The sequence below is a fragment of the Gallinula chloropus genome (assembly GCF_964237585.1).
Source record: "Gallinula chloropus genome assembly, chromosome: 22".
Lineage (NCBI taxonomy): Eukaryota > Metazoa > Chordata > Aves > Gruiformes > Rallidae > Gallinula > Gallinula chloropus.
Window position 1 is genome coordinate 3,264,269 of NC_140107.1, and position 27,982 is coordinate 3,292,250.

At 45.8% G+C, this 27,982-nt stretch overlaps 1 protein-coding gene across 1 annotated transcript in view; it reads left to right on the forward strand.

Annotated features, from left to right (window-relative positions):
* EPB41 (erythrocyte membrane protein band 4.1) overlaps positions 1-26,956 on the forward strand; it is a gene marked incomplete at its 5' end in the record, with an annotated part of 48,103 nt that extends 21,147 nt beyond the window's left edge. Inside the window, 9 exons of the mRNA XM_084274408.1 lie at positions 881-937; positions 1,074-1,118; positions 1,895-1,957; positions 4,702-4,881; positions 18,382-18,510; positions 20,577-20,678; positions 21,241-21,321; positions 22,175-22,280; positions 23,110-26,956. Of these exons, the coding sequence (XP_084130534.1) occupies positions 881-937; positions 1,074-1,118; positions 1,895-1,957; positions 4,702-4,881; positions 18,382-18,510; positions 20,577-20,678; positions 21,241-21,321; positions 22,175-22,273 (756 nt within the window). The 3' untranslated portion in view covers positions 22,274-22,280; positions 23,110-26,956. The remainder of the gene's footprint in view (positions 1-880; positions 938-1,073; positions 1,119-1,894; positions 1,958-4,701; positions 4,882-18,381; positions 18,511-20,576; positions 20,679-21,240; positions 21,322-22,174; positions 22,281-23,109) is intronic.
* Between the last annotated feature and the right edge of the window lie 1,026 nt (positions 26,957-27,982).

Genomic DNA, 27,982 nt, shown 5'->3' on the forward strand with positions numbered 1-27,982 from the left:
AGAATAGATACTTCAAAAGATTCTGTTCCCTGTGTGGCTGGTACTTCTTAAATGAAAATACTGAAGGGATCTTGAGGATGGCACTTCAGGAGTGCACTGTGGCGCATCGTTCCTGCACGACTGCTCACCCTCCCTAGCCTTAAACTCCAAAAAAATTATAAATTGTATTCATCCCATCTTACATGTTACAGGTTTTTTTCCTAAATGCTTAAACACTGGATTACTTTTTTTTTTTTCTTTAAATGTAGATGTGGGAGGAAATTGTGGATCTGAACGTGCCAAATTTACCCTGTTTCTCAAATGTAGCTGCATCACTCCTTTTAACGCCCACCAGTGCTTTCTTCTTCAGAGTGTTTGGCAATCCAGTTTCCCTAAAAATAGATTCCTTCTGGTGTTAAGACAGTCTTGGCTCTCTGCCTTTGGACAGTCAGGAGCTTAATTTGGGATGTTAGGCTTGAGTTTGTAGGGAGGTCTCCCCTCCCTGACTGCGGGCGTAGAACCTGCATGTAACTAATTTTGAGGTGCTGATTTGAGCCTGTTGCTTCGGGTGAGGATTTCACTGGGCCATCCAGCTGCAGAGGAAATGAAAAAATGTTTCCTGGCAAAGCTAATGCAAGTTCCCCTGTCTTCAGAAATGCTGGAGAGCACTGGTTTCAAAGGCAAATAATTCTCAAGCTGAAGGAATTACTGGAAATGTGCTGTTAACTAACGAGAGCTGCGGTGTCATTAACTCTTCCCGGAGGACTGCATGTTGGTTTTTGCATGTTCACCCCCAGCATTTCAAAACCAACTTTATGCAGCTGTGTTTTGAAACTAAATGATCTCTTGAAACAAGTCTACTAACAAGAAATGTTTTTACCAATTTATTTCTTAAATGTAGGTGAGGAAAACGCACATTGAGGTCACAGTACCCACCACGAATGGTGACCAGCCCCAGGTTTGTGCTAATAATTCAGTTAGGTTGCTCACTTTTTTTTTTTTAATTTAAATTTATTTTAAGGTTATACAATGAGGTTCAACACAGCTAAATGAACCAACCACTTTTTTTTTTTTTTTTTATCACTGCCCAACAGCAGCAGCCTGCAGAAAAAGAGGAAGAGCTGATAAGAATGAGGAAGGTTAGCCATTTTACACTTTCACCAAACAAATTTGCCATATCATTCATGCATCTGTAACCTGTTTAAAAAGACAGTGCTCCAATTCCTTCATGTGCTTTGGGTTGGGGTTTCCTGTCGTTTCTTTTTTTTTAAACTGCAACTATCAAATGATTAATTTTAAGATTGATAGCCTTCTGTCCTGTAGCCAGTCTGATTGCAACAATTCTGCATGTTGAATGTTGGAGAGCAACACACTTGGTTTGATTTATAAAATTTATCTTCTCTGTAACAAATTGAGTTGGAAACCAAATGAATCTTTAGCGTGCATTCTAGGAAATGTACTTCAAAAAAATAGTAGTATAATGGGGTTTTTTGGTATTGATTGAGCATTAGGGGACATACCCAAGGTGGTTAAGAAAAAGTTACTCTGCACAGTGAGACCTTGTAAAAGCCCCACTGGGCAGTACAGCCCTGGGCGCGTGTCACTGTCAGGAATACGTGTGAGGCTTCCCTAGAAAACTGGTAAACATTTCTTTGTGAGAAGTGATAGAAAGAAAAGCAGAAGCCCACGACCCCTTGGGAGCTGTCTCTTTAAAGGACTCATTGCATTTTCCCATTCTCCATTGAACAAGACCCGCGCCGGGGCGCCCAGCCCGGCACACGCTGTGCTCCCCACCTTGAGTTCACGTCTTTGATTTGCCAATTTGTCGATCCCGCAAGAACAACATTTTAATTTTTTGTGCTTTTCTTTTTTCTTTTTCTTTTGTTTTTTTTGTTTCCCCCTTTCATTTTCACAGAAAAGATCAAAGAGGCTAGATGGTGAAAACATTTATATCAGGCATAGCAATTTAATGTTGGAGGTTTGTATGAACTTGAAGCTTTTTTCAGTTGCGTTTGCCTAGACCTTCTGCATCTGCGCTGAACTTTTTTCTTTCTCTTCTGCTGCTGCCTTTGTTTTTGCATGCTGTTGCATGAAAGGCCTTTTTTTTTTCGTTGTTGTTGGTTTGTTTTTCTAAATAATGCTTTTGCATGGTGATGGTAAACATGACGATGTGCAGCCATTCTTCCTTCTACCTTTTCTGACTTTCATTTTCTCACCCAAAATATATGATGGGCAGAGCTGCGTGCTCAGGTCTGCTCTTGGACCCGCTGGGTGCTCACAGTGGTGTGAATTGTGTCAGGGGGCTCATTTACAACAAATAAGCTCTTTCCCAAAATGCAAAATTCAGGAGAAGCTGCAAGTTAAGCTGTCACCTTTGTGGCATTCAGGCAGGAGCAAGTCCTCCTTTCGGATGTTGCTGCCAGCCTTGCAGTGATGCTTGCAACATTGCAATTCTTCTCCCACTATCTTGCTTGCCTTGCAGTGTCTTTAATGCTCCCCAACCCGTATCAGTGCCTGGTTGACCCCCTTGGAGCTTATGTGGGGGCTTGATGACTTGTGAGGCGGAGAAAAGCCATTTCATCCCTCCATGTACAGCTATCCCCTTCAGCTTTGGGAACACTTTAGCCTTGGTTTTGCCCCAGCACGGTCTCAGAACAGACCATACCAATCATATATTCATTTATTTTTTAATATACTGTGTTACAGAAGATGTTTTGTGGCATCTGATACTCTGTGTTATGTGTTTCTGCCTGAACTTGCGGCACCAGCAGCTGGTAGGGTTTCCCTGTTGGTATCTCTTGCAAGTGAAGCATACTAACTACCTTCTCCTGATCTCAGTTATAAAAGTTTCACAGCTTTGGGGTGGTTTTTGTTGTGGGTTTTTTGGGGGGAGGGGTTATTTTTGGGGGTTTTTTTACAACTGAAGCTTTCTGCCACGAGCGAAGGGTCTGCGGCACGACGGGCAGGGCTCAGCTGCCACCAGAGCGCTGCGAAGACTTGTGCCTGTCACTTTCTTTTGCCCAACACCAGCATCTCCATCTCCTGAACCCCAACCAAAGCTTTTTCATAGCTTCTAAACCCCTTTTTCCTGGTAGTGCAATACTTGGCCATGGCACGCAGCCCCTTCTCTCTCTGCTGTCCTCCTCACTGATTCTGTTGCAGGTTCTCCAGCCCTCCCCTAGGAAAGGGCTGACCACAGCAGCTCACCTCCTTTATTCCTTTATTTTTTTTTTTTTATAATCTCCATGAATTTGGCAGACCAGGTATTTTTTCCAGCAGACCTCATCCTCCTGAAGCTGCTGCTTGATTTTATTGTAAGCCTTTTATTGTTCCATGCTTGATAACACTCTCTCAGTCTTCTTACAAAAAGGGGCAAAAACAGGAGGAAAAGCCTTAAACACATAGTGAGTTTGTTCCTCCAGATGCTTTCAAGACCCGTTGTGGCTCCATCTAGCTCCTCGTGGCGTTAGCTTCTCTGCACACCCTCCCAGGACCAGCTCCTACGCAGTGGTGCATAGCCAAGGTGGTCTTTCTCTCTTCTCTAAACCAGGAACAGCTACAGGGCAGACCTATGTGTGCTTTTTTTTTTTCCCCAACTAGAAGCCTTGTGCTTTCATCCAGGATAGGTGCCAAAACGTCTTGGTTTATTTTCCTCCCTCCCAGAGCCGTGCCAAAAAGAGCAAATGTTCCTGAGGCTTTTGGGGCTGTAGCCCTGCAGAGAGGGTCGGGTGTCCTGGGTAAGCAGCAGGAATGCAGCTACTCTGGATGTGTTTCCTCTCCATTGTCTAAAATTGATGGGCAGCAGACCAATCAAAAGCCCCAAAATAGTGCAGTTTCCCAGCGATGCTCTTACTGACCTGGATTTGCCCCTTTCTGTTGGGTGAGGCTTGCTGCTTTTTGGCACTGTCTAGGAAAGTTGTTGTTTAGCTTGTGCCTACTTTATGCAAAAGCTTTTGTTTTCAACAAAGTCTGGTTTGCTTGCAAGGAAAAGCTATTTTTAAACAAGTTGAAGAGAGCTGACTTGCCTTGAAGTCTGTGTGTTTATGCTGTAAGCTGGCATCACAGAGCAGAAATTTTTTTTCCAGAGAAAGTATTATAACAGGAGTTTATTGATTGATCCAGCATAAAGGAAATTCTCAGTTTGGTTTTTCAAGGGCTGTCATCTCAGCTTCATTTCAGAAGTCTTAAAACTTCCTGTGGTAGCTCCAGGAGAGATGAGATGAGAGTGGGGGGAAAGTAATGGGGACATTCTGGGAGCAAAGATAATTCCTGCTGGGATGAGAGAGAAAGAGGTATGAGGAGAATCAGTACAACTGGGAAAATATTTTCTTTAAGCATCAAGTGCATTTATACTCATGAATTTTCAGGCTAGCAGAGGGAAAAGAAAGCCAACTCACCTGATTTAAAGGCATTCAATTAAAAAAACCCCAACATACTGTTGCAATATAAAACCTCAGCTATCATCCCTTCTGGTGTAGCTTGAGATGAACTGTTGGCACGTCCCACTCCCGGAGGAGACCCGCTCTGTGCCAATTGTAGTTTATTCCAGTTAATACAAGAGGAAAGAGGAGAGAGGATGTTCCTGTTGTGTGTTTGCAGTGTGAGTGCAGCTGATGGAAGTCGGCAACATCTCTGCTGAGCGCAGCTTTGCTATGTGGCAGCCTAGGCAGTCACAGGTGTCAGCTCTGTGTCCCTTCATTTATCCTGTCCTTTTACTAATAGGATCTGGATAAGACTCAAGAAGAAATAAAGAAACATCATGCCAACATCAGTGAATTGAAGAAGAATTTTATGGAATCCGTCCCGGAGCCTCGGCCGAGTGAATGGGACAAACGTTTGTCCACTCACTCCCCTTTCCGGACCCTCAGTGTCAACGGGCAGATTCCCACGGGAGTGGATGGAGTGAGTACTGTGGTGGGGTGTGGGTGTGGTGGGCACTGTGCTGCCCTTAGCTTTTGGTTAGATGAAATTCTTATGGTTAACGTTGACTTTTGATACGTAGAATGGTCTCCGAGACCGTTAATGCTTTAGTTGTAGTATCATAAAAATGTGATTTTTAGGTTGGGTTTTTCTTTGGGTGGTTTTTTTTTTTGTTTGTTTTTGGTGGAAAAGAATGTAGGAGTTCATCACTACTGATTTTGATGCTGCTTTTCTTAGCACTGCTTTCATCCGTGATGCTTGAGTATGCTTCATGTGACTGTTTTGGGGACTGGCTTATTCCTGATGCCAGAATATAGTTCTTCCCGAAAATGTGTGAAAAAAAACCCCTCCAAACCCCTAAACTGAAGGAATTACTTCAGTGATAATATTTCAGGGGATATCATAACCCAGTGGAGAAGGTATCAATTTTGAAAATTACTTTATTCTCCAGTTAATCCAGTATGCCACTGGGTTTGGTCTTGTGTTAGGATCTGCAGGTGTGAATCTGCTGTGGAGGCTTCAAGAAAACTCCTCAGGTGGCTACAGTAGGGCTGTTTGTATGTGGTGGAAATCTTTCTACTTCTGGGAACAGTGCCTATGTGTTAGTAACCAGATACATTCACAGTTTCTCCCCTAATTTCATCACAAATGTAATTTTTCAAAGAAAATGAGTTGGAGCAGCAAGATCTGTCTGCCAACTGACAGATTTCTCATTGAATAACAGACAGCTTCTCTTAATACTGGTCTTACCTAGCTCAGATTTGAAGCTTGTGAGTGAAACTGTAGTTACACCTTGTGGTAATTAGTCTCTTAAATAGTAAATGCAGTTTGGTTTGGGTTTTTGGTTGGTTGGTTTTGGTTGGTTGGGTTTTCTCATTACAACTACAAATTCCATCCTGGCTGCAGTGGTGACAGTTGTAGACTTTCTCCTGGTTTAAGCCTGGCTTCTCCCTGCCCTACCCACAAGGCTGCAGATAAGCTTCCATTTAATCTTCAGATCATTGCAGGGGAGATACTTTTAAAACAGAAGTAATCTTGCAGTGGATGGAGGGTTACCATCACAGGTACAAGGGGTTTTAATGGCCAAGTTTACTACAGGCTCCTCGAAGCATAAGAGAGAAGCCAGGATGTTTATAGGGCTTTTTTAGATAAGCAGTGCCCCCAAAATGAACAAATGAGGGTTGATTGTTATTTTTGGAATGACCCTGTTTTACATGTGGATGGACTTTTCCTTCTGGGCTGTGAGCCTCAGAGTAAATTCTGCAGGAATTTGGGCAGCAGAGCAATGCCAAGCTCTGCCCAGGGTGCCACATGGATGTACAGGTGGAATAGACAGGGGCTCTCAAGCTCCACAGCTGCAGTTCAAGAATGATATTTTTGGTTCTTGGGAAGAATGTCCTGCATGGTGACTGTGTTGTGAGGTCTTGGGAGGCTGCTGTTCACAGTAACTGGATGGTGTGGGCTTTCCCCATGTAAGGTCCGTCAGCAATACAAGGATTGGTGTGAGCCCTGGATTTGCATTTTTGGGAATTCCCTCTTAATCTGACCCTCTCTGAAGTGGTCTGGCTCTGCCCTGGAGCTTCCAGAAATGCATCTTCACCTGGCAAAGCTGTTTTCCTCCACCTGCATGTGTTTAAGGATGTAAATCATGATGCAAACCAACCCTGTTTCTTCTGTTCATGGTGGTATCTTCACCCTGCCGTAGTGGCCAAAGGGTATCCTGCCAGGGGCTGCTTTTCTGCTGTTCCTGTATGGTTTATTGCAAGACAACTGAACCTTAACACGCTTTGTGTGTCCAGGTCAAGAAAGTCACTGTCCTATCTTCTGAGAGACAGGTTGGTGGGCTTGAGGTAAAGCTGCTGTTCTGATACGTGCTTCTGAACCAGACTTTTGCTATTGCAATGGCACCAAGCAAAAACTCAGCAGCAGCTGCTGGATAGCATTGATTTTTTTTTTTTTCTTTTCTTTTGGCTACATGAAGTAGTTTCATAGCTCACACCCCAAGAGGACTTTTGCACTGCTGCAGCTTTTGCAGCTTTCAATTTTGCTTATTTTGGTGCATGGCTGGTTCAAAAAAGAGCTGCATGAACGATGTAACTGTGTATTCAGAGAGAAAAGCAATTATGAAAGTTTAACTGTACCCTGTTCTTTTTATGTTGTCTTTCTTTCCCCCCCTTTTTTTTTTTGTTTTGTTTTAACAATCATGTTCCTCTTGGCATTTTATATTTTCTTTTGCTGCCCAGTCTCCTAGCTACTTTCTCCCCAGTACTCCTCACTTGGGGGTGTGCAAAGAGCCGGTCCCAAAATACCGCACTGATCAAAGGAGACTAGCTCAACTGAGAGAGCTTCGAGCCAAGTTTTTCCTCTCCTAGGTGCACTTGGGTTTGACCAGGTCTGGCAAAGTAAAGGAATAGAGAGTTATTTAATAGCAACACTTCCCACAGTCTTTTTTTCTTTCTCCAGTGAAAGCCCTAGAGCCCTTGCATGATGATTTGCTCATTCTGGGTTTTGGGTTTGGGTTTTTTTTTACATTCTTTAGACTCCAGAAACTAAAGTGTTGAAATGCAGAGGAAAATTTAAGGAGTTGGCAAAGCTCCTACTGCCATCCTGCCTGCTCCACGCTTGGGATTTCTGACATTAACAGTTTTTTTCACTCGTTCCAGTAGAATTTTCTAAACAATTGAAATTTTGATACTGTCAAAACTTTGAAAAAGCATTTTGTATCTGTGCTGCAGTCTGGATGTTCACTGTATTTATCAAAGGCTGTTTTTTAAAGGCACGGTAGAATAGGAACCTGTCAAAGACCCTGTTTTGTACTGCACCATTTCTATTTCTAATGCCTCACAACTTTTTTCTGAACCGTTACGACCCCAAAACACTTGTGCAGGTTTGGAGCATATGCTTTCCGGGGAGGGCAGTGACAAACCATGTGTGATCCTGACCCACAGGTTTATGAGAGCTGCAGAGAAGACTAGATTTTGTACCTCTAAGGCTTGTGTGACCCGAGCTGCTGGTAGCTCCACAATCCCAGGCAGTTTATTTTCATTTTGAGAGGAAGGCTGTCCTAACACTTTGCACACCTCCAAGTATCATTTTGGGCACTTTCCATCTGTCATTTTTGTTCATCTCTCTCTGTCTTTCTTGATCTTCTACCACGAAAGCAGACACGGGAACGTCCTCTGTTAGTACAGGATGAAGACAAACTAAAAAAGCAGGAGATACCTACTGAGACAGCCTTTCCCCGGCAAGCAAGTGAAGAAACTCTTCCAAAGGTTTCTATTCCAATTCCTGAAGAGCAGAAATCACTCAAAAAGTGTCAGCTGTACTCTAGCATTTTTCCTTCTCCACGTATTCCCTTTATGATGTCCTTTCTCCTGGTCGTAGCACTGACTGTTTGGTGGCTGCTCTTTCTCTGAGTGCCAACAGGGTCATGTTGAAACTTCAAGACCAAAGCTCCTGAATTTCTTGGCCAAGCCTCTGCTGCATCTTCCTTGTCCTGGTCCTTGATCTCCGTAGTTAGCTGTCCTAGGAGGGGACACCCTGTGACCTTCATGTTAATCCCGCTGTGTGTCATTGCGTAGTTGTGATCCGGGAGCTGGCAGGACTGGAGGAGTGGTCATGGATTGCCAGGTCCCTTTTGATGTTTCCTAGTGTGCAAAAGCAAATTCACTGACCCGTGTACCCTGTTGTTGTAGGAGGGCAGACAGATGGGGAGTGTAAATAATGTGGGAGGAGGCAGTTCTTCTTCAGCCACCGCAGGCATCACGTGGGAATTGCTGCAGACTTGCTTTAAACCGGTTGTTTTAAATGTGAGCGTCCCAGGCTGAAGAACATTTGATGCTGCTCCAAGAGAGGCCTTTCAGCATTCTGCCAAATCTAATCCATAACCACTCCTTCTCTAGGAAACTAAAGGTCAGCATTTAAGTAAGAAGTGTTGATTATCCATGCTGCTGGTAGTAATTTAGGGATGGGCGACGTCTTGTTTCCCCAGGGTGGGGAGAAGCCTTTAGCAAAGCATCGCCGCTTCCCTCCATAGCCCAGTTCTTGTTTCCAAGAAAACACATCATGTTATAGGAGTGAACCCGTTGCAAGGAAATATTTATTGTAAACACAGATTAATCATTTTTCTGAACCTGGTGGTCTTGGTCCACTTGGGATGTGTTTTATTTCATTTGTGTTGAACTAACTGCTGCATGTTGGCTTGGGTCACGGGAACGGAGTAACCTGCTGTTAGGTGTGTCTCCTGTTAGCACGTCCACATCAGGACACAATTCTACTGTTAAAGCCATTGATTGTTTTGACTTCTCTAACAAAACCGTTGCATGCTGCTTGTGTTTATTGCCTACAAATGTAAATGTCTACCCATGTCACCCCAGTTGAGCTGCGTTGGCTCCAAGGGGAGTTGCCCAGCTGGGCTGAGCAGAACTGGTTTGTGAGCCAGAGGGGAGATGGGACTTTGTGTGTAAGGGGTTTCACTTCTGTATATAGTAATTACGGGACAGAGCTGAGCCAACTGCGTCTCCTTTTGGCAGTGATGTGCTTTCTGTTGCTTTCTCTGGAGGGTTGGTATAGACACAGTTACTCTTGAGAGCAGCCACCAGTGCCAGCAGTGCTGGCGGCTGCTCTAGCATTACAGAAGAGAAAGGAGCAGACCTTTATCACGGGGACTAAAATATGTGAATATATATAAATACCTATGTTTATAACCCTTTATAGATCTCTATCTGTGAGAACAATGTTCTTTTAGGAAGCTAGCAGCTAAGCTTGCAGGAAAAAGACATAAGGCAAATATGGCATGTGCTGTCAGATCTGAAGGGCCGTGGTGTTTCGTGGAGCATTTGAGCTGCCTATCTTGCTCTCAGTGTACAGATTGAGGCTCCAAACACTGCCTCCAAAACTTTGGTTGCTAGTGAAACCCTTCATTTGAATCTCACAGGGATCTTCCTGATTACGCTTGTTAACCTGCTCTGATTAGTTCACCAGTTTGTGCCTTTAGGACTTTGTTTTGTGAGGATGCTGATTTTTTCCTTGGAAAGTGTTCTCCCCTGTTTAATACACTGCCTTTAATATACAGTCTTCCTCTTTCAGTGGTTGGAAGTGTAGAAGTCACTGTGTTGTTGTTGGGGGGTGTACAGTGGTGCGAAGGAGGGCTGTTGGCAGTGCAGCCTGCCTGCTGCCTGCCTGCTTGACATGGGTGGCAAAGGGATGCTGCTGCTTGGTGGGCTGCCTGCCTGCACCCAAGGAATGTGCCTTAGGGTGCTTGTGAGCTCCATCGAGCTTGGTGTGAGGTTTTGGAAGACTTATCGTGAGAAGGTGAACCCTGGAGAAGGAGAGGTGGGGAAGGATGCTGAGGTGCCATGTGCTGTGCAGAAGATGCAGGACAGAAGCAGCAGTGGGATGCTTCTGGTTGGGATTCCCTGCCTGAGTCTTATTCCCAAAATGGGAACAGATGTGATGAAAAGCAGAGACTGTTCGTACTCCTGATCCTGGCGTGGAGAGGGAAGGGGCAGGAGTGGCTTGGATCTCTCTCTGTTCATTTTGTGTCCGTGTTTCCAGAAGAATAGCAGCTTTAACACTCACCTGCTTCCTTTCAAAAGCCATTGCTGGGCTGGCTGTCATGCTGCCGCTTTGGGTGCTGGTGAGGTTACTGCCAACTGTCCATCTGAACCAATAACAAGTACCTGGAAGCCATAGCAGTGGCTTTTGCAAAGCCATGGTTTCTGTAGCTCTCCAAAGGCCTTCAAGTCTAAAAATCAATGCCTAGAGCAATGTTTGAACTTAGTGCTCAGGGTATCTTATCCCAGAGTGATGAGAGATGCCCTCTGGTCACTTCAACGTGATTCTTAAACTTCCAAACAAAACCAATCTCTCTCTCTTGCTTTGTCTTTTTCTGATCTTGAGATAAGGCTGGTTATCATCAGCAAAAGAACTTGTAAGCTTTCCATTCTGAGAATGCTCAGGAACATATTTGTGATTTACAGTCCCGTTACCGCTGCAGAGTATAAAGAAACTGGACAAGTGCTGTGTATCTCTGTATTCCTTCAGGTGGATGTGATCTCTCCTGACAGAGAAAGCCCATAGCTGATCAGGAACAGAAACCTCATCTGTTGGACACCACAGTGATGTGTCCGTGTGATCCAGCCTCTTTGTCTCCGCTTGCAAACCATTTGCTTGCAAGACAGAGGGGGTTACAGACGTGCCCTGTGGCAATCCACGCAAGGTCTTGCTCCTGCACATTAAATATCTCGTTTCCAGCATGTGATATATCTTGTACATGTCAGTGCTGTGCTGGTTTATTCCTCATTTCACCCTTTCCCCTTGATGTCCAGGCAGGATGCAGCACTGCAAGAAGGGATTTCGGAATGCCTGCTGTCGTACTGGGCACATGGAGACTTGATTCCCTCTGGCTTCATTTAAGGGCAGAGGTCTCAGGGTTTTCATAAAGGATCCAACATGTGTACATTGCTCCCTTTCTTCCTCAGGAATAAACTTGTTGCAAAGCACTGGCAGCACCCCTGGCCACGTGTCCTGACACCCTCACCGACCCGGGCAGTGGTGAGATTACCGCACCCTGTTCATGCATGCCCAGTGCATTGCCAATCTGTGAGCCATGGAGAGCTGATTTATCCCTTTGAGGGAGAGTTGGGAATGCCCACAGCATGTAACATCATCCAGGTTGGCATCACAAATCCCGTTTTTTCAGTGTGCTCTGCTGCAGAAAATGACATTTTGGTGACTCTGGCATGCTGGTGATTTGGCTACAAGAAGCCTACCAGCAGTTTTGATAATTAGACATTCCCAGTCTTTTGCAGCCTGGTTGCTCATCTCTTTGATGCTCATTTGTGGGATTTGGTTAGTGGTGTTGAGGCTCTGTCCCTTCAGGTTTTCAATCAGGAAGCTTGTGGTTGGCCACACACTCACTTTCTGCATCTTCTAACTCTGATACCAGCTCTTACAAATGCCAGATCAGACATGGAATAGCTTCTCGTGCTTTCATGCCTTACAAGCAGGTGGGTGTTGGTATTTGGAAGCACCATGTGTGCAAGAGCTGATTGTGTGAAACTCAGCTCTGAGGCAGCGTGACACAGCGGGCTCTGTATGTTGCAATCATGGGTGGTACTGGAGTTGCACTACTGTAAAATAACACCCCTTTCTTCTTTTCTGCTGTTAAAAGCAAACACATAAATTGAGGGTATTGTCTGCATCTCCTGCCATGGGCTGCTTTGCCCTGTGCTTGATAGAAGATGACCTGAGTGTTCTTCCAGGGCAGGTCGGGTTTGGGCTACAGAGGTAAGCTGAGACCAGCTCTCCTCCCTTGCCCTTTGTGCAATAACCAGTGATGTCCCCAAAAAGTAGGTGTTTACTGTGTGCTTCCTGTCCTGAAATAATGAGGAGAGGTGCATGTTCTCAGCGTGGCACCCAGAGAGTGGTTCATATTGGCAGGAGCAGGGCTGGGCTGGCCTTGCCATGCTTGTACCACAGGGCTCCTTGAGAAGGTGATGGGCACATGCAGTGATTTGTCACTCTGAGAATTACTCTACTGGTTTATTGGTTTCTTTTTTCCTGGTCATGGAGTTGATGGTGCCTGTTCCAACCCACAGAATGAGGTAGGATGCTTTCCAAAAAAATTAGCCCAAAGAAAGGTTAGAGATTCATTTACAAGCTCTTGGGACTGTACTTTGTAGCGGGTGACACTGGAGAACCCGACGGTGGTGGTTTCTCCTGTGTTCGCTCCCTTGCTGGAGGGAAGGTGTAGTTGTGCCACTCCAGCATCTTCTAGCAGTGGTGCACAGTCATGCTGGATTGATTTGTGGGGACTAAAAACACTTTCTTTTTTTACCTAAATGCTCTTTTTTCCAACACTTTTTTGGTTTTGTATTTATCCAAGTTTTCTTTGTAAATATGTACATTTATCATTAATAAATATTATTGCAAATCAGATTCTTCTTTCCACTGCTTATTAACAAAAAAGGTTGATGTGACTCCCTTAGACTAACCTTCAGTGTTGCTCTCTCAAACCAGGAGGCAACAGCACCCCGGTCATCCCTTACTGGTTGCATTGAGGTGCTGAGTCTGCTGGATGCTCAGGTTGGGTTTTGTGCTCCTGGGGAGACTGGAAGTGATGCACGCTCTCAAACTGCCCAGAGAATTCACTTGAGGATTAAATTCAGCTTGGTTGGAAGAAAGACTTTGTTTGAGCAGGGGAGAAGGTTTGTGTCTGTACCAGATAATGTCACACCGACACATTCTTCCTCTTCGCTCCTGAGCATTGATGGTGGGAAAATAACTTCTTGTCTTGAGAGCAGAAGTGCCACACATCCAATGCAAGGCACCTGCCAGAGCCTCTGCCCTATGGCTGTATCACTCCTTTCTGGTTTTGTAAGTGAAGAAACCATGTTCCCCATTAACCATCCCTTTCTGCCCAGTAACACAGCGCAAGCCCTGCTTGAATTTTAGCTGGTTGAAGGTGCCCAAGGTTGTGGCTAGAGACTGTCAAGAGTTCAGTCTTAATTTTAACTCCCAACTTGTCTCCTGGGAAATTATTCTCTTCTGGGTGAAGCGTTTGGCTTGTTCTGGGCTGTTGGGAGCGATGGCAGGAAGGCAGGTTGGGCTGTGATGGAGCAGCGTGGGGCTCGTGCTGCTGCTCTCTCAGCTGAGCCTGCTGTCAGAGCAGGGCCTCAACTTCTTTTTCTGAGATGAAGCAAAATGCAGCACCACAAAATTGACGCTGCTTCTAATGGATAGAAGGTATCCTCACTCTTTCTGCTCACTGCTGCCGCACTGAAGTGTGTTTGCAGTGCCTCTAGCAGCTTTTTCTCTGTGGAGGATACTTGGCATAAGAGGCACACGGCTTTGTACCTCCCATACAAGGCCCACAGAGTCATGGGAACGGGATCAGGGTGGGTGAGGAGAGGAGTAATTTTGCTCAGCAACCTTAATTTAGGCATTTAGTATTGATCTTGAGGTTGCTTCCTGTTGCCAAAGGGATACAGCAGATTGGAAGTGGCTGCTGTGTGTTGTGCAAGATCCTGGGATTCCTGTTCATCACAGCAATTTAATCTTTTTAATCTTGTAACATGCTGTGAATGTTCTAGGCTTACTCTTAACTTAGGTTCTCTTTTATCCTTCTGTCTTCTGACTAGGCTGGTTGTGATTAGGTCATTGGCAATTAAAAAACCCACCCAACACCCCAGCCCATTGGTAACAGCCATCATTCAAATGCCAGCATTTGTTGAACAGCATCTAAACTCTGTAACTTCTGTCTTTAAGGCAAAGCAGTTCTAAAAGCCATGGCAGGTACTGTAAAATAAGGATCTCTTGTTTTCTGCTTTATAATACCTTTTACCCAAGTGCTTTGACAGCTGAGATTGAGCATCCTTTGAGCTGGGAGTTCTCACTGGTGAGTGTGGTTTGCTGCAAAAGCAACAGTATCTACTCATGCATCTGTAGATGGTCACACTGCGCCTGGTAGCTTCTGTGAATACTTGTTCAGGGATAACTTAATAACAGGATCAACTGCAATGCCATGCTGAAAAAGAAAAGCACCAACTAGCTGGAATTTCTGGTATCTGATGTGGTGGTCATAGGGGGTTAGTGTGCGCTCTAATTCTCTGTATTTATCCATTTTTATCAAATGTCTCTAGGAACCAGCAGGTTGTCATCACTGTAGCACTTCTTAAGTGCCTGGACAGATAGGAGCCTGGTTTGGGATGAGGAGAATCGAGTATTTCTGGGAGCAGAAGCAGCAGCACAGCTGCACAAAACAGGCACCACGCTGGCAGTGCAGGGCAGCTGGCTCATATGAAGACATCCTGATCACAAACAGCACGTCAGGGAAAAAACAGAGGCAAACAAATTTACACAAAACCACATTTTTTTTAAGATAAATAAATCCTTTTGGTCGCTGATATCAGCCATGCAATTAAACCTGTTATTAATTTATCCCCAGTCTGGACTACTGTGTGTCACCACACCTTAACGCTTAAGCTGTATCCTCAATATTTGTTGACGTCGGGTGCACAGAGGTCTGTCTTCAGGAGGGAAAGGTGTGATGAGTTGCATTTGTGTCTGGCTGGATGTGTTTCTCCTGGGGCATGGCATCCTGTCCTGTATTTCCTTTGAGCTGTGTATGGCTTATGCAGACAGTCTTGCTTCGTGCTTGATTTAACGCGTCGCTGGTTTGGTTTTGTGTCTCTTGAAATGAGTTTGCAGCCCAGGCAACTCTTGGGTTTCCTGGGTCTCAGGGAGAGCTTGGAAGCCTGCAAATCTGAGACCTAAAAATAGGATTTCCTTTGCATTTGCAAATTAAAATAAATCTTGATAAGATCAGAATTTGTAACAGATGTTCAAATTCCTAAAGTCCTAGTTATTTCTGTTTGGTTGGGGTTGGGTTGCCCACATGCAAACTGCGTTAGGAACAACCATAATTTTGGGTTTAGTTTTCTCCACAAATAGAGAATTTGATATAGAAACAAGCACCTTTCAATGAGTTGGTGGAACAGGAAGGCAAGAAGAAAAGTGCTTCTGATGAGTTGATCTTATCAGGATTTCATTCTGTCTTTGCAGCTTGCATGGTCATTGCCGCGCTTGGCTCTACTGACAACCAGTGAATGTACACCATGGGCTTCATTTAAGCTTTTCCTCCCCTTTATGCTTTTACCATACAATATACTTTCTTGTACTAATGTAAATTAGTTTCTCTGTATAGGAAAGGGAGCCCCGGAGTTACAAATGTTTGTCTCTGAAATAGATTTGCATTTCTGTAGCTGCTTAATCTGCTTTGTTTTATCTGTGATTCTTCCTCTTAGTCAGAGTAGTGCCCTGGCTGGTATCAGAGGAAAACTTGCTCCTATGTTGTGTTCCATTAAACTCCAGAAGTAGTGCAGTACTGCATCTTCTCTAGATCCCATGATTAATTAGCAAGATTTATCTTAGATAAGATCAGTGTATTGGCAACCTGTGAATCCAAGTTTTAATGCAAGATTAAGAGGTGGGCATTCAGAGCTGATAAACCCCTGTTCTGGATTGTGAAATATACTGCAGCATAATGTCTTGTGTTGGGCAAAATGAGGGTGGGATCTGGATAGAAGTTGTGTGAATTAAATTGAACTAGTTTGCCTAGAAGAAATACTACCAGTGCTTTCAGACCATCACCAATTCAGGAGCCTCTTGGTAACTGATGCAGTTTATTTCAATGCTTACATGTAGATATTGTTATAGTAATATTACCAGTGCCCTGACAACAAGGCTGTTCATTACCCCGCAGGCTGCAATAGCAAAGAGGGTGCTCAGAGGTGTGTGAGCATCCCTAGGGGCAAGGAAAGAGAGCAAGTGCAGGCTCTGCAGATCATCGGGCACAGCAATGCTTGGCTTAGCATTTTACCCTGCAGATGCAAGTTGAAACACAGTGTGAACTAGTTAAAGGGATTAAAAGCAGAATCAGAACGTGGGTTTGGTGTAGTTGGTGGGTTTTTGCACGTGTGAGTTTTGGGTGTGCACAAGTCCCTGCTTGCTACACCAAAATCATTCCTGTTTCCCAACTGGGTGAGAAGTACTTAGTGGTGGCTTTTCCTTTACTTGCAGAGTTGTTTTAATGTGAATTCCTTAAACTTCAGGAGTGTCGATTATTAACGTCCCAGGAAGACCATGTCAGTAAATGTACAGGATCCATTGCACAGCACAAAGTTTCTCAACCTTTCAAGTGTCCAAATCCACCACTGTTGCATGCGTTGTGGGAGATGTGATGTATTATGAGAAACAGATGTTTTGCCTTTGTGCTTGATGACCTCCTGTTCTCCCTAATGTTCTCTTTCTTTCTCTCTCTCTCTCTGGCCTTTTTTGTGTATTCATTTCTTTTTAGAAAATGAGTGACTTTCTCTCCAGAGAGGATGTGGCTGCAGTGCCAGAGAGGAGCAGTGTTAACACTGGCTTTGCATGGGAGGGCTCAAAGCAGTCGGTAGCTTTTAGTGAGACCCTAGAGCCTTCTCCCAGCTGTGACTTTGGTGCTTCCTCCCTAAGCAGCGAGGAGGAGGAGGAGGAGGCAGCTCCCAGCCTCCCCACGAGCGAGGAGGACCTGAGATGCGGAAAGGGGGTTTGCATGGATGTGGAGAAGGACTGGGAGCTCTCTGAGCCAGAGCCCCCTGCCAGCCCTGCCACACCTCCCCGGCAGCCCTGGGGAGGAGAGGAGGAGGCGGCAGAGGATGGTGAAGACAGATTTGCCTTTAGAAAGCTAAATGGCGAGTGTCACGACTCAGATGTTAATAACAGGCTGCCAGCAGTCATTCGCTGCTTCCAGGTAGTGAGCCCCAGCACCTGCACCCCCACATCCCCGGCTGGCTTTGGAGTGGGAACCCAAACACTGCAGCAAGCAGATGCCACAGACCCAGAGAGGAGTTGTGTTTGCTTGGCTTGGACTCCTGCTTGGAGCTAATTAGCCAGTTAACCTCCTTCAGTCAGTGCACACAAACCCCTCTTGATTTACCTTTGCATTAAATACAAGTGCCACAGCACAATGCCCTTTGCCTGTTTTTTGACCAAAGCATCCTGTTGCATCCCCCAAAAGGGAAATGTTTGGGCTTCAAGGGCATGTAATTTTAGTTCCTTAAGGCTTATGCTGGCTCCTGCCATACCAGAGGCTGAGCCTTAGCACAGCAGACCAAATTCACTGTCAAACATGCTTTTACATGGTGAACGTGAGCTGTGACGTCCCTTTCTGCTCCCCACTGTGGGAGATACTTTTGCCTGCTTCAGTGTTGATATTAATTGCTGTTAAATAGATGTCCACTTCCCCCGCTAACAATCACGGTGGCATCTGTCAGGTTTGGGGATGGTAAGGAGATACTGAGCCCTCTGGGAAAACACTGTGGGTCTGAACTAACTCTGTCATCTTCTGGGTAATTACCTGGTGGTGGAACAACTGATTTCTCCCCCGTGCCCTTTTCCATGTTTCTCTTCTGAGATGTCACATTTCTGTTTTGTCTGACATTGATTTAATAAAAGTTAAAAAGTCCTAGGATCTGATGAGGGGTTTTAATGATCTGGTGGTTTGCTTGCAGTCAGGATAAAGCTACTCAGCTGCAATTGGGTCTGTATTTGCCCAAAGTTTGTGTTAATCTTGACATTGTCATCTGTAGATGAGGGTCATCTTTTACTGGCAGCTGGCAATGAGCTTCTAGGAATTAGAAAGTTGATAATCGGTGCAGACAGGTTCTTTGTGGTATCGTGACACACAGGTTGAACTCGTAATGCCTGGCACAGGCTGACCTGAGGGCTCAGTGGGGGGGAAGGCCTGGAGGATGTTTCTGTTTAATCCTCACGCATGATCTCTGTCGCACTAGAGGCTTAAACCCAAAGATTTCCAGGCTGACCTTGGTTCCCACAGTGCTTTTATCAGATCAGTGTCAGAACACTTGCCAGCAACACGGTCTCTATGTGGAAACGCTAACAGGTCTTTATGGAACTGTTTTTAACCCTATTTCATAGCCACCCCTAGTGAAGACGCAGACAGTCACAATCTCCGATGTGTCCAGCGCCATCAAAAGTGAAATTCCCACAAAAGAAGTCCCCATCGTCCACACTGAGACCAAGACGATCACCTACGAAGCTGCACAGGTAAGGTGTGTCCTGATTAATTTTCCAGGGGCTTAATTAAACTCCAGTTAAGTGTTCTGTTTCTGAATTCCCTGGAGGAGACAGCAGCACCTGCCTTTCTTCAAGCACCTCAGTGGCAGCACAGAAGGTAACTGGTGCTCTGGGTACTATTTCCAGGTGCATCTGATATTTTTAGAGGACTGTCCCTGGAAAGTAATTATTTGTGCAAGGTGTGCATGCAAACAGAGTTTATCTTCAGCCACTGGTGGCTTTGGGATGTAGATTTGACTGCAAGGAGTCAACCTGAGCTGGCCTTTTTCTTCAGGAGATGCCTTGTCATGTTTCCCCCTGCTCTCCTTGCTGCTTGTGCATCTTCAGAACTTGGTTTATAAATTAGTTGATTGTTCTTTAGGTTCAACCCTGAAACCAAAAGTATTGTAGAAAGTGCAATCAGAGTGGTGACTGGAAACTAGAAGTGTTAGTGGAGCAATGGCAACACGTGCAGGTATGATTTCATTGCTGAGGTTAACATTAATCCTCAGTCTAAAATAGGTTCTATTTATACATTTGGGAATTTGGAGCCTGTGTTAGCTTGGGTTTGTCATAACTGTCGTTGTTAGAGGTAGCCCATGCTCTAGCTGGAGCTGACTGTGGGATGTAGGTTTGGTTACAGATGGGATGAGTTACTGTGGGATGTGGCCTGTGGGCCACACTTGTATAATTTGGGAATCCCGAGGGATCCCGTGGCTGCTCAGCATCCTCCCCAGTGGCAAGAGCAGAGGTGCCCCCACACCAGGAGGTGGTGAGCATCGCCCTGTTTCTCAGTGAGCAAATAGTTCTCCTCTGGTTACTGCCATTACCATGCCTAACTGGGAAATGAAGAGTGATTCTCCGGGGCTGGGAGGAGTCCATTGTGCATGCACCCGCTTGTGACATGCCATGGGATTTCTTCCAGTCTGTGGAAAATGGTCCCACCTTGTGGTAACTCCAGATATTGTCCCACGACAGCCCTGGGGATGCTGCCCAGTGTTGGTCAGTGGTGTACCATGAGGGAGGCACAGCCAGGATGAGTTGGCAGGATGACTTCTTTTAGGGTTTTTTGGCAGACCTTAAAAGGTCGACTTGTGCAGGATGGGGCACAAGTACCTGACTGGGAAAGAAATTGTCCTGAGCTCAGCAGGTGTTTGGACTTTCGTTGCTTTTGCAGAATTTAAAGCGAGTGATGTGCAAGGGGTCAGGAAGGGTAACAAGTACCTTCCAAGTCAGATTGTGCTCTCTGGCTTTGGGAACCTCTGCGGTGCTGGGCAGGTGTCATTGAGGATGGGTGTCTGCTCCTGCTCTCCTCTCCTGATCCCAAGCATGCAGCTTGGCATGGAGGAGCACGATTGGCATTGCGGGGCCAGCAGCATACACAGATTAGGTAATATCTCACCCTACCTGAGGGATGTCATCCTTCCTTCCCTGGGTGATTCTCTGGGTCTGTGCTTAAAGTCCATGGGCTTTGTGCTGAGCATTCAGAGATCTCTCTGGTCCCTGTGCTGCTGGGCACAGCTCAGCTGGCTGAGGATAAGCTTGCGCTGTCCCATGGTCCACAATGGAGTTTCTGTCATAGAATCATAGAATCATAGACTGGTCTGGGTTGGAAGGGACCCCAAGGATCACAGAGCTCCAACCCCCTGCCACAGGCAGGGACACCAACCTCCAGGCCTGGAGCTACACAAGGCTGACCAGGGCCCCATCCAACCTGGCCTTGAACACCTCCAGGGACGGGGAATCCACTACCTCTCTGGGCAGCCTGTTCCAGCACCTCACCACTCTTTCTGTAAAAAACTTCCCCCTAATATCTAATCTAAACCTTCCCTCCTTTAGCTTTAGTCCATTCCCCCTTGTCCTGCCATTATCTGCTCTTTTAAAAAGTCGAATCCCCTCCTGTTCCTCTGCTCCCTTCAGGTACTGGAAGGCTGCAATGAGGCCCCCCCACAGCCTTCTCTTCTCCAGGCTGAACAAGCCCAGTTCCTCTGGGAACTGCCCTGTCCTCTGCTTGTATCCTGCTGTGTTAACGTGGAGATCCTGTTTCTGTCCCACAGACAGATGGTGGCAACGGAGATTTAGATCCTGGCATCCTGCTGACTGCCCAGACCATCACTTCAGAAACCACAAGCAGCACCACCACCACACAGATCACAAAGGTAACAAACAGTGCAGGAACCTGATAAAACCAACAACAACAACTAAACCAGCAAGACAGAGAGATGGGCAGAGTCGAATAATTACAAATATATATATTTTTATATATATATACATATATATGTATATGTGTGTGTGTGTATATATATATGTATATGTGTATATATATATATATAAAACCCCCTTAAAGCCCAGCTCCTTTCAAAAACGTGATTAATTGCTGAAACAAAGTTCAAGGGTCTCAAGTTTGCCTGTGTTAAATTAAGACTGTGGGTTATGCATTAATTGCGTGGACATGGGCTGTGGATACAGGCTTTGGCTGTTCCATGGAACAAGGGGAATGAAGTGTGCTGTGAGTCAAAGCTCTTCCCCAGCTCAATGATAAGAAAATGAATATTTGACAGTTTTTCTTTGAGAAGTGGCAGTTTCCCCATGTGATTCCAGTGCCGTGGTATGTCAGCTGTACTCAGTAATGCTATTTTTGGATATAGGCTTTAGACAGGCAGCCCCAGCGTGCTTGAATTCCTTTTCTAGACTAATTTTACTCTTTTCCTTTTGTACCAGACTGTAAAAGGTGGCATTTCAGAGACACGGATTGAAAAGAGGATTGTCATCACAGGAGATGCTGATGTAGACCATGACCAGGTAGGAGCCTGGATGCAGTCCAGAAGAGCTTCTCAGAGCTTGCACAAACTAGACAGTGAGACTGCCTTCCTGGAGACAACTTAACCAGAAGATCACCTAGGGAGATGTTACTGGGGTAGAAATACAACTTCAAACCTCATTTCAGCAATAAATTCCTCTTTGACAGTGTACAGTTGTATACCTGGGCCACCAAAGCTTAATTCTGCTCTGCAGCCAGTGTTGGCAGCAAAGTTTCAATTCCAGAAGTGTTTTGGGCAGGTGCAATTTAAAGAAAAATTAAAAAAAAAAAACACAAAAAATGTGAAATACAGGTTTTTCCTGTGACATCTGTGTGATCTGTGTTAATTTTTTAGTAACTTTGTGGTGCTAGTGCTGCTGCATAGTGCCAGAAGTTACTTGTTAGGGCTCAGCACCTGCATGAAATCTCACTGGCTTTATGTGAAACTTTTCTGATGAGTCAGCCTCATCAGCCTCTGGCTTGTGTTGGAAGTGATGATTTTGTCAGCAGAGAATTCTACTTCGAATTTAATTTGATTTGCAGGTATCATGGGGATGGGAAATGTTTATTCCAACAGAAAATATCTGTGAAGATGTCTGAAATGTGCTCATCACACTTGCTAGAAGAACAGACAGGGCAGAGTTTGCTTAATTGCTCTCATCCCTCTTCTACCATGGGGTAGTGAATGGTGTGTGTTCTTAGAAAACAGCTTTTCCTTTCAGAACTAACCTAATGCTGCCCAAAGTCACCACACTGGGCAGATGAAGTGGAAATACTTTCTTTTTCTCTCTAGAAATAGCCTCTTGTTGCCCTGAGGATGGTCAGCAGCACGCTTTGAAATGCAATCTCTTTCAGGTTCTTGCGCAGGCGATAAAAGCAGCAAAGGAACAGCACCCAGACATGTCAGTGACCAAAGTGGTTGTGCACCAGGAGACTGAGATTGCAGAGGAGTAGAGGCTGTGTAAGTAGAGACACTGCGTACGAGTGACCGGTCCTGCTTGGCCCCTCAGTGTGAGGTCTGGCTAAATAGGGTCAAAGGGCAAGTAAAAGTGTTACTGCTACCTGAGGAGTCCTGCTCAGGCCGCTCCTATTAAATCATTTAAGGCTGATGAAGCAGTCACAAACACAGACCAATCCCACAGTGGAAATGAGCCAGAAAAGTCTGAGAGATGCTACACAGCTCCTGCGACGAGGCAGTTTTGCCCTACTAAGCACCTGTGATGTACTGGTGGCACAGCGAGCTGTAGGGCTCGTGCTGTAGTAGTGCCAGGTAACCCCAGGGCTGGACCCCATGCTCCTGACTTGCCTGAGAAGATCCCTTTGCCACAGTCTTGATGGTTTTGGCAGAGAGCTGCTCGAGGAATCTGAGAGCACGGTGCTGTAAAAGCCCATCCTGCCCTGGGCTGGTGATGTTGGTGTTGCCCTGCCCATGTCCTGCCCCATCCTGAGGAACTTTGTGTTCCTGGCTCCTGGCAGCACCAAGTTAGGCAAGATGAGAGACAGTGTGGTTTAACAGATGTTGGGGTTAACTCTTCAGAGCTCAGTCAAAATGGCAGAGGCCTCCTAAGGCTTCCTGGACTGGCAGCTCTTAAAATATGGTCAGTTCTTCAGGGACAGGAGCAAGACGTTGCAGAGCTGGGAGGTGGCTCTGAGCCTGAACTCCTTCCTACCTCTGATGTCAGCTCACCTTCTGACATCCGTTCTCCAGCAGATTCAGTGGAGCAGGTTCCTGTCTTTCCCAGACAGCCAGCTGGCAGTAGCCATAACTTACTGTGTTTCTCTCTTCCTAGGAAGCATTCCTGCCAGGCACAACGCCAGGAAAAAAGAAACCCAGCAAAACTACCAAGAAACTACCTGGAGCACAGAGACCTCGGATTTACAAGACTTGACACTCAGAGACATTCATATCATTTATCAGGAGTTGCGCTTTGACATTTTACTTGGGATTTTCCAGACTCTGCTGGATCCTATTGGATATAGATTTTTTTTAATATATATATATATATATAGTGACAAAAGTATGCCATATTTCTAACTGTACTGATGATTTTTTACAGGTTTTCAATTTTGCATTCCCTCTCAGCATAGCCTCTTCAGATACAGACTCAGACCCAACGGGCTCAACCGGGTCACTCTTTTTAAAGGTCGTGTTCCCTCCACCTCGTCAGGGATAACGGACAGAAACCACATCCGTTCATACTCCAAGGATGGGATCCTTCCAAAAGCCATGGGTCCTCCTGCATAGAGTCAGGTTTCAGTTTTGTGCAGGGTTTCTGATTGCCTCTTGATTGTTTTTCTTTTTTTTTTAGCTCTAGGGAGTCTTGAGACTCCAGCTGTGATACCTGGGTGTGCAGAGCAGAGCTGCCACCTTTTGCTCTGAGTTTCTTCCCCATTGGGTTTCAGGCCCCTGATGTGTGAGCTCAGTAGGGTGTTGTGGTGTAGCTGATGCACACGATTTACTAGATTCAAGGAAGACCGAAAAGTTGCTTCAAGTATCTTATACTGTGAATTTTTAGAGCTTTAAGAGGGCTGAGAGAGCACCTCACCTTCCTCCTGCGTGTCTCTGCGAGTGCTACCTGCCTGTTTGTGGTTTCTAGATGCCATGAAATGAAACAGCCCTTAGGAGTGTGCACACTTAGGGTGTTTGGGCTCTGACTGCTCTTAAGGTAGGTGTACACAGTGTTCACAGTAACTGATTCTTTTTTCAGTGTCATAGTTTTTCACTTGTTTGTGTTCATGACTCTTACTTTAGGGGGGCTTTTTTGTAAGTCCTGAATTGAGTTCCCCCCCCACCCTCTTCTCCTCACAGTGCTATTGAAAGCTAAACACGTTACCTGTGTACCAGGGCAAGGTGTTATATCCTACTGTCACTTAATCTAAAGTCCTTCCCAGGCCTGTAAGCTGGAGAGGCTGAACAAGAAATCTTGGAAAGTGTCAGATGTTTGCTTGGCTTTAGGACTGCCTTGCTGGAATGAAACACCAGGGTTAGTGTCTGCAGCTTTAGACTGAGCTTACAGCCCCTGGGGCCAGCCCCAGCTTGGTGGGAAGGAACAAAAAAACACCTTTTCTGGGGCTGGATGAGTTTCCCTCCACAGCACGAGGCACTGAGCTCCCACTACAGCTGCTGGAGCTGTGTGGAAATGGTCTAATCATGCTCTGATTTCTCCTTCCAGCATTTAAATTTAAAAAGGAAAGAAGACAAGCCCAAGCTTTGTAAAGAGTCAGCCCAGACACTTGCAAATGTACAGTTCAGGACACTTAGAGGTTGTGATATTTTTTGGGTTTTTTATAATATATTTAGTGTGGCACACTGGTAGCTGAGGGCAGGGAGTGTTCTGCTGCTGCTCCTCAGTTGAGGATGGGAAGAAAGTGGCAATAAAGTAAAATATAAAAGCTCTGCTATTTGAAATTTGAATAGTCTGTTTCAGAAGTCACTGGATTTTGCTCAAGCTGTTTGGCTGCAAACAGCCTTTGGACTCTGCTGGGGCCGGTTCAGCTTCTCAGATTCAGGTGCAACTTTCTTCTAGCTCTCAGTGTGGATCGGAGCTGATGCTGGAGCTGCTGGATCTTTGCTTTCTGTGAGCCTTGCTGTCTGTGGGTCCTTTTGAGCCTCCCAGCCTTCTCATGCTGGCAGCTGCTTCTCTGGGTGTGCGGTGCCCTCCCCAGATTCTGTGCCCGCCCTGGGAACACAGCATCCTGCTACAGGGATTTTGGGAGTCCTGGGCTCTGCAGCTGTAGTGCAGAGTTTAAGTCTTCCTATTCATGTCTGATCAGCCCTTCCCATCCTGATTCTGAACACACATCCTCTCACAGGTCTGTGACCCTGCTGTCCTCAGCTCAGTTCAGTAACACTTGCCTTAAATGCCCATCATCAAGCTGAGCATCCCTCTGGCCATGTTCCTTCTCTGTAAATTTAGCTTGTTTGGCCACTTGTTCCTTCCTTCTCACCCTGGAGCACCTACCTGAGTAGTAAACGGGCACACCAAGTAGTTATTAAGAGGATTTCTAAGCTTTACCAGACAAAGTGATAAATGAAGTTTGTCCATAGCAGTTAAAAGGCACTTGGCTGTCCTGGGTTGAGGGAAACGTGTTGGGAGGCTGAGGGTTGGCTGGGGCTCTTCAGGTGGGGTGTCCTGTGCCCTGAGCATGACAAAACACCCCGAGAAGGATGAGAAATTCACTGGCATGAGCAGTTGGTCCTTTCCAAAAGGCTGTGCTCACCAGCGCTGCATACATCCCTTTTCCAAGGCCCAAGACTACAATAACCCCCATTTTACTTTTTCCTGCATTTTGAGTGGCTCTTCCAAGGTTTTCCATTCTTTACACTTCCCCCCCCTGCTAAATGCTTGCTTCTCCTTGAGGATTTTAAACTAGTTCTTGCCTCAGCTGACCGTTGCCATCACCCTGCTGTCTGACTCGGTGGGATTTCCAGCCCTGCGTGCAGCGTCTCAGCCCAGGAGCTGGATAGGAGCAGCAGCAGCAGCTTGGGAGGAAGAACAGAGCTGAGAGCAGAAGCAGCTTCTTCCATCCTCAGCCAGGGGCTGCCTGCAGACCTTCCACCTCCGATGGGTTTTTAAAACCCTTCGCTCTTAGCGCGCTGTGTTATTTCTAGGGACAAACCAGCTAAGTAAGGTCTATTTATATGAATGTTCCCAGCTCTTCCCACTCCACACATTCACCCAGAGACTGTCTTGATTGTATAATATACATTATATGGAAGCTATTTATATATGAATGAATGTTTTTATAGAAAGGAAGGCAAGGAGCTCATGTTCTCCATTAAACTGGAAGGGCAGCTCTGGTTGCCCAGTCACCATCTCTGACCAACACAGATGTGTTAGCAAAGGACTGATTTGATTTCTGGTTTTAATGAACTGTGGTTTGCTGATTTTTTTCCTAACTGTACAATGACCTTAAGAGGTGGTAGTGTCCCAGCCTTAGAGATGAAACTTGTAAAAAAACAAAAAGAAAAAAAAAAAAGACACAAAATCCCCCCCAAGACCCAAATAATTTAGTTGAGAATATGAAGGAGCTTTGTAAAATTTTTAATGCAATTGTGAATTGTCTAGGCTAGCCATTTACACTCTTCTTTATAAAAAATAGGAACTTTGAAAATTGGCAAATCTTTACAGATGACTAGTGATGGGAGCTGTTATTTTGGACTTTCATAGTAAATCAAAGGGAAAGTTGCTGTAGCATTTAGACAGACATAAGTGTTCAGTGTTGCTTCTTGTATTGCATTTTCCAATAAATTTTCAAACAAAACCATCTCCCTGGCTCTGGGTTCCTTGCCCTCACCCTACCCCAGGTCTCTCCTGCCTGGCTTGGTGGCAGTTCCAGGTCTGGCTCCTACCAAGCATCTGGCTGCAGCAGTGTGAGGAGGGACAGAAAGAAGGAAGCAGCTCCCACCAGCTGTGGCTGATCTGGGTGAGCACAGCTGCAGCTGGTCTGCTCAGGGGGTTGGGGCTGGACCTTTCTGCTTGGGACCTGCTGCTTCCTGGTGTGGCTGTTCCATCCTGTCACTCTAGGGGATGTTTCACAGCAGGGTCCCTGCAAAAGCCAGCCTCACTCAAGCTGCATGTCCTTGGCCTCTCCTTCCCATCCCCCAGTAATGCTGTCCCTCAACCTCTTTTCCAGCTTCAGTGGATAACTGGATATTAAATCTGTGGCTTACAGAGCCAGTTCTTGGGCAGGATGAGAAGATGGTACCCAGCATCCCCCTTGACAAGCTGTGTGGTGTGAAATCTCTGTCTCAGCTCTGCAGCTGAGTGGGGTCAATGGAGAGATCCAGGGTGGAGTTTTTGCTTTATTTTTAAATTCTTGTTTTTAACCCAGATACATTGCTGCCCAGTTTATTTCCAGTGTGTTGCAGGGACAGCACAGGGGTGAGAGCATCCATCCATTGAAGCCAGAGCTGTTAAAATCCCACAAACACTCATGAAACTGCCTTGTCAAGACAGAGCTGTAGGTGAAGGACGCAGGGATAGTGCTCTCCCCAGAGAGAGCATGGCTCCTCATACCCTGATGGATTAATTAATTGAGCAGTTTTCAATTTGAAATGATCCCTACATGGCTCAGAAATGCATGTGTGCCCACACACCCCCACCCCCCTTCTCCCCAGAGGATGCTGTGGAGTTGGGCAGGACGAGGATGCTGGAGCACTTGGGTGGTTCAGGCAGGAGATGCTGCAGGTGAGTTCCCCTCTTGCCCCCCTTGCATTGCACTGAAGCTGCTTCCTGAGGCTGGGCTGAGTCCCAGCCAGAAAATAAAAGGGGAAAGCTCAAACAAAAGCAGTGTCCCCTCCCCTCACCCCAGCAAGTCTAAAGCAGCTCCTGGTGCAGCTCCTCATGGTGTTTCAGGCTCCAATTCCTTGCTGCCAGCTTCTGAAGCACAGCCTAGGGCGCAGCGTCAGCGCTGGATGCAGCTGGTTAAGCCCCAATGAAAAGTTATTTTCAGATAAAAACAACCTCCTGGCACGTCCCCTGGGATGCTGCTTTGGGGCAGACCCTGCTGAGGACTTTCTGTTGTTGCTGTTTATTGCATTGAACCAGTGCCTGAATAATTTTGGGATTAAGCAGCCAAATAAATAGCTGAGCTGAGGGCTGGGATCGTTCCCAGTGAAACCTCTGGGATGATACCAAGTCCCAAACCACGGCCGCTGGC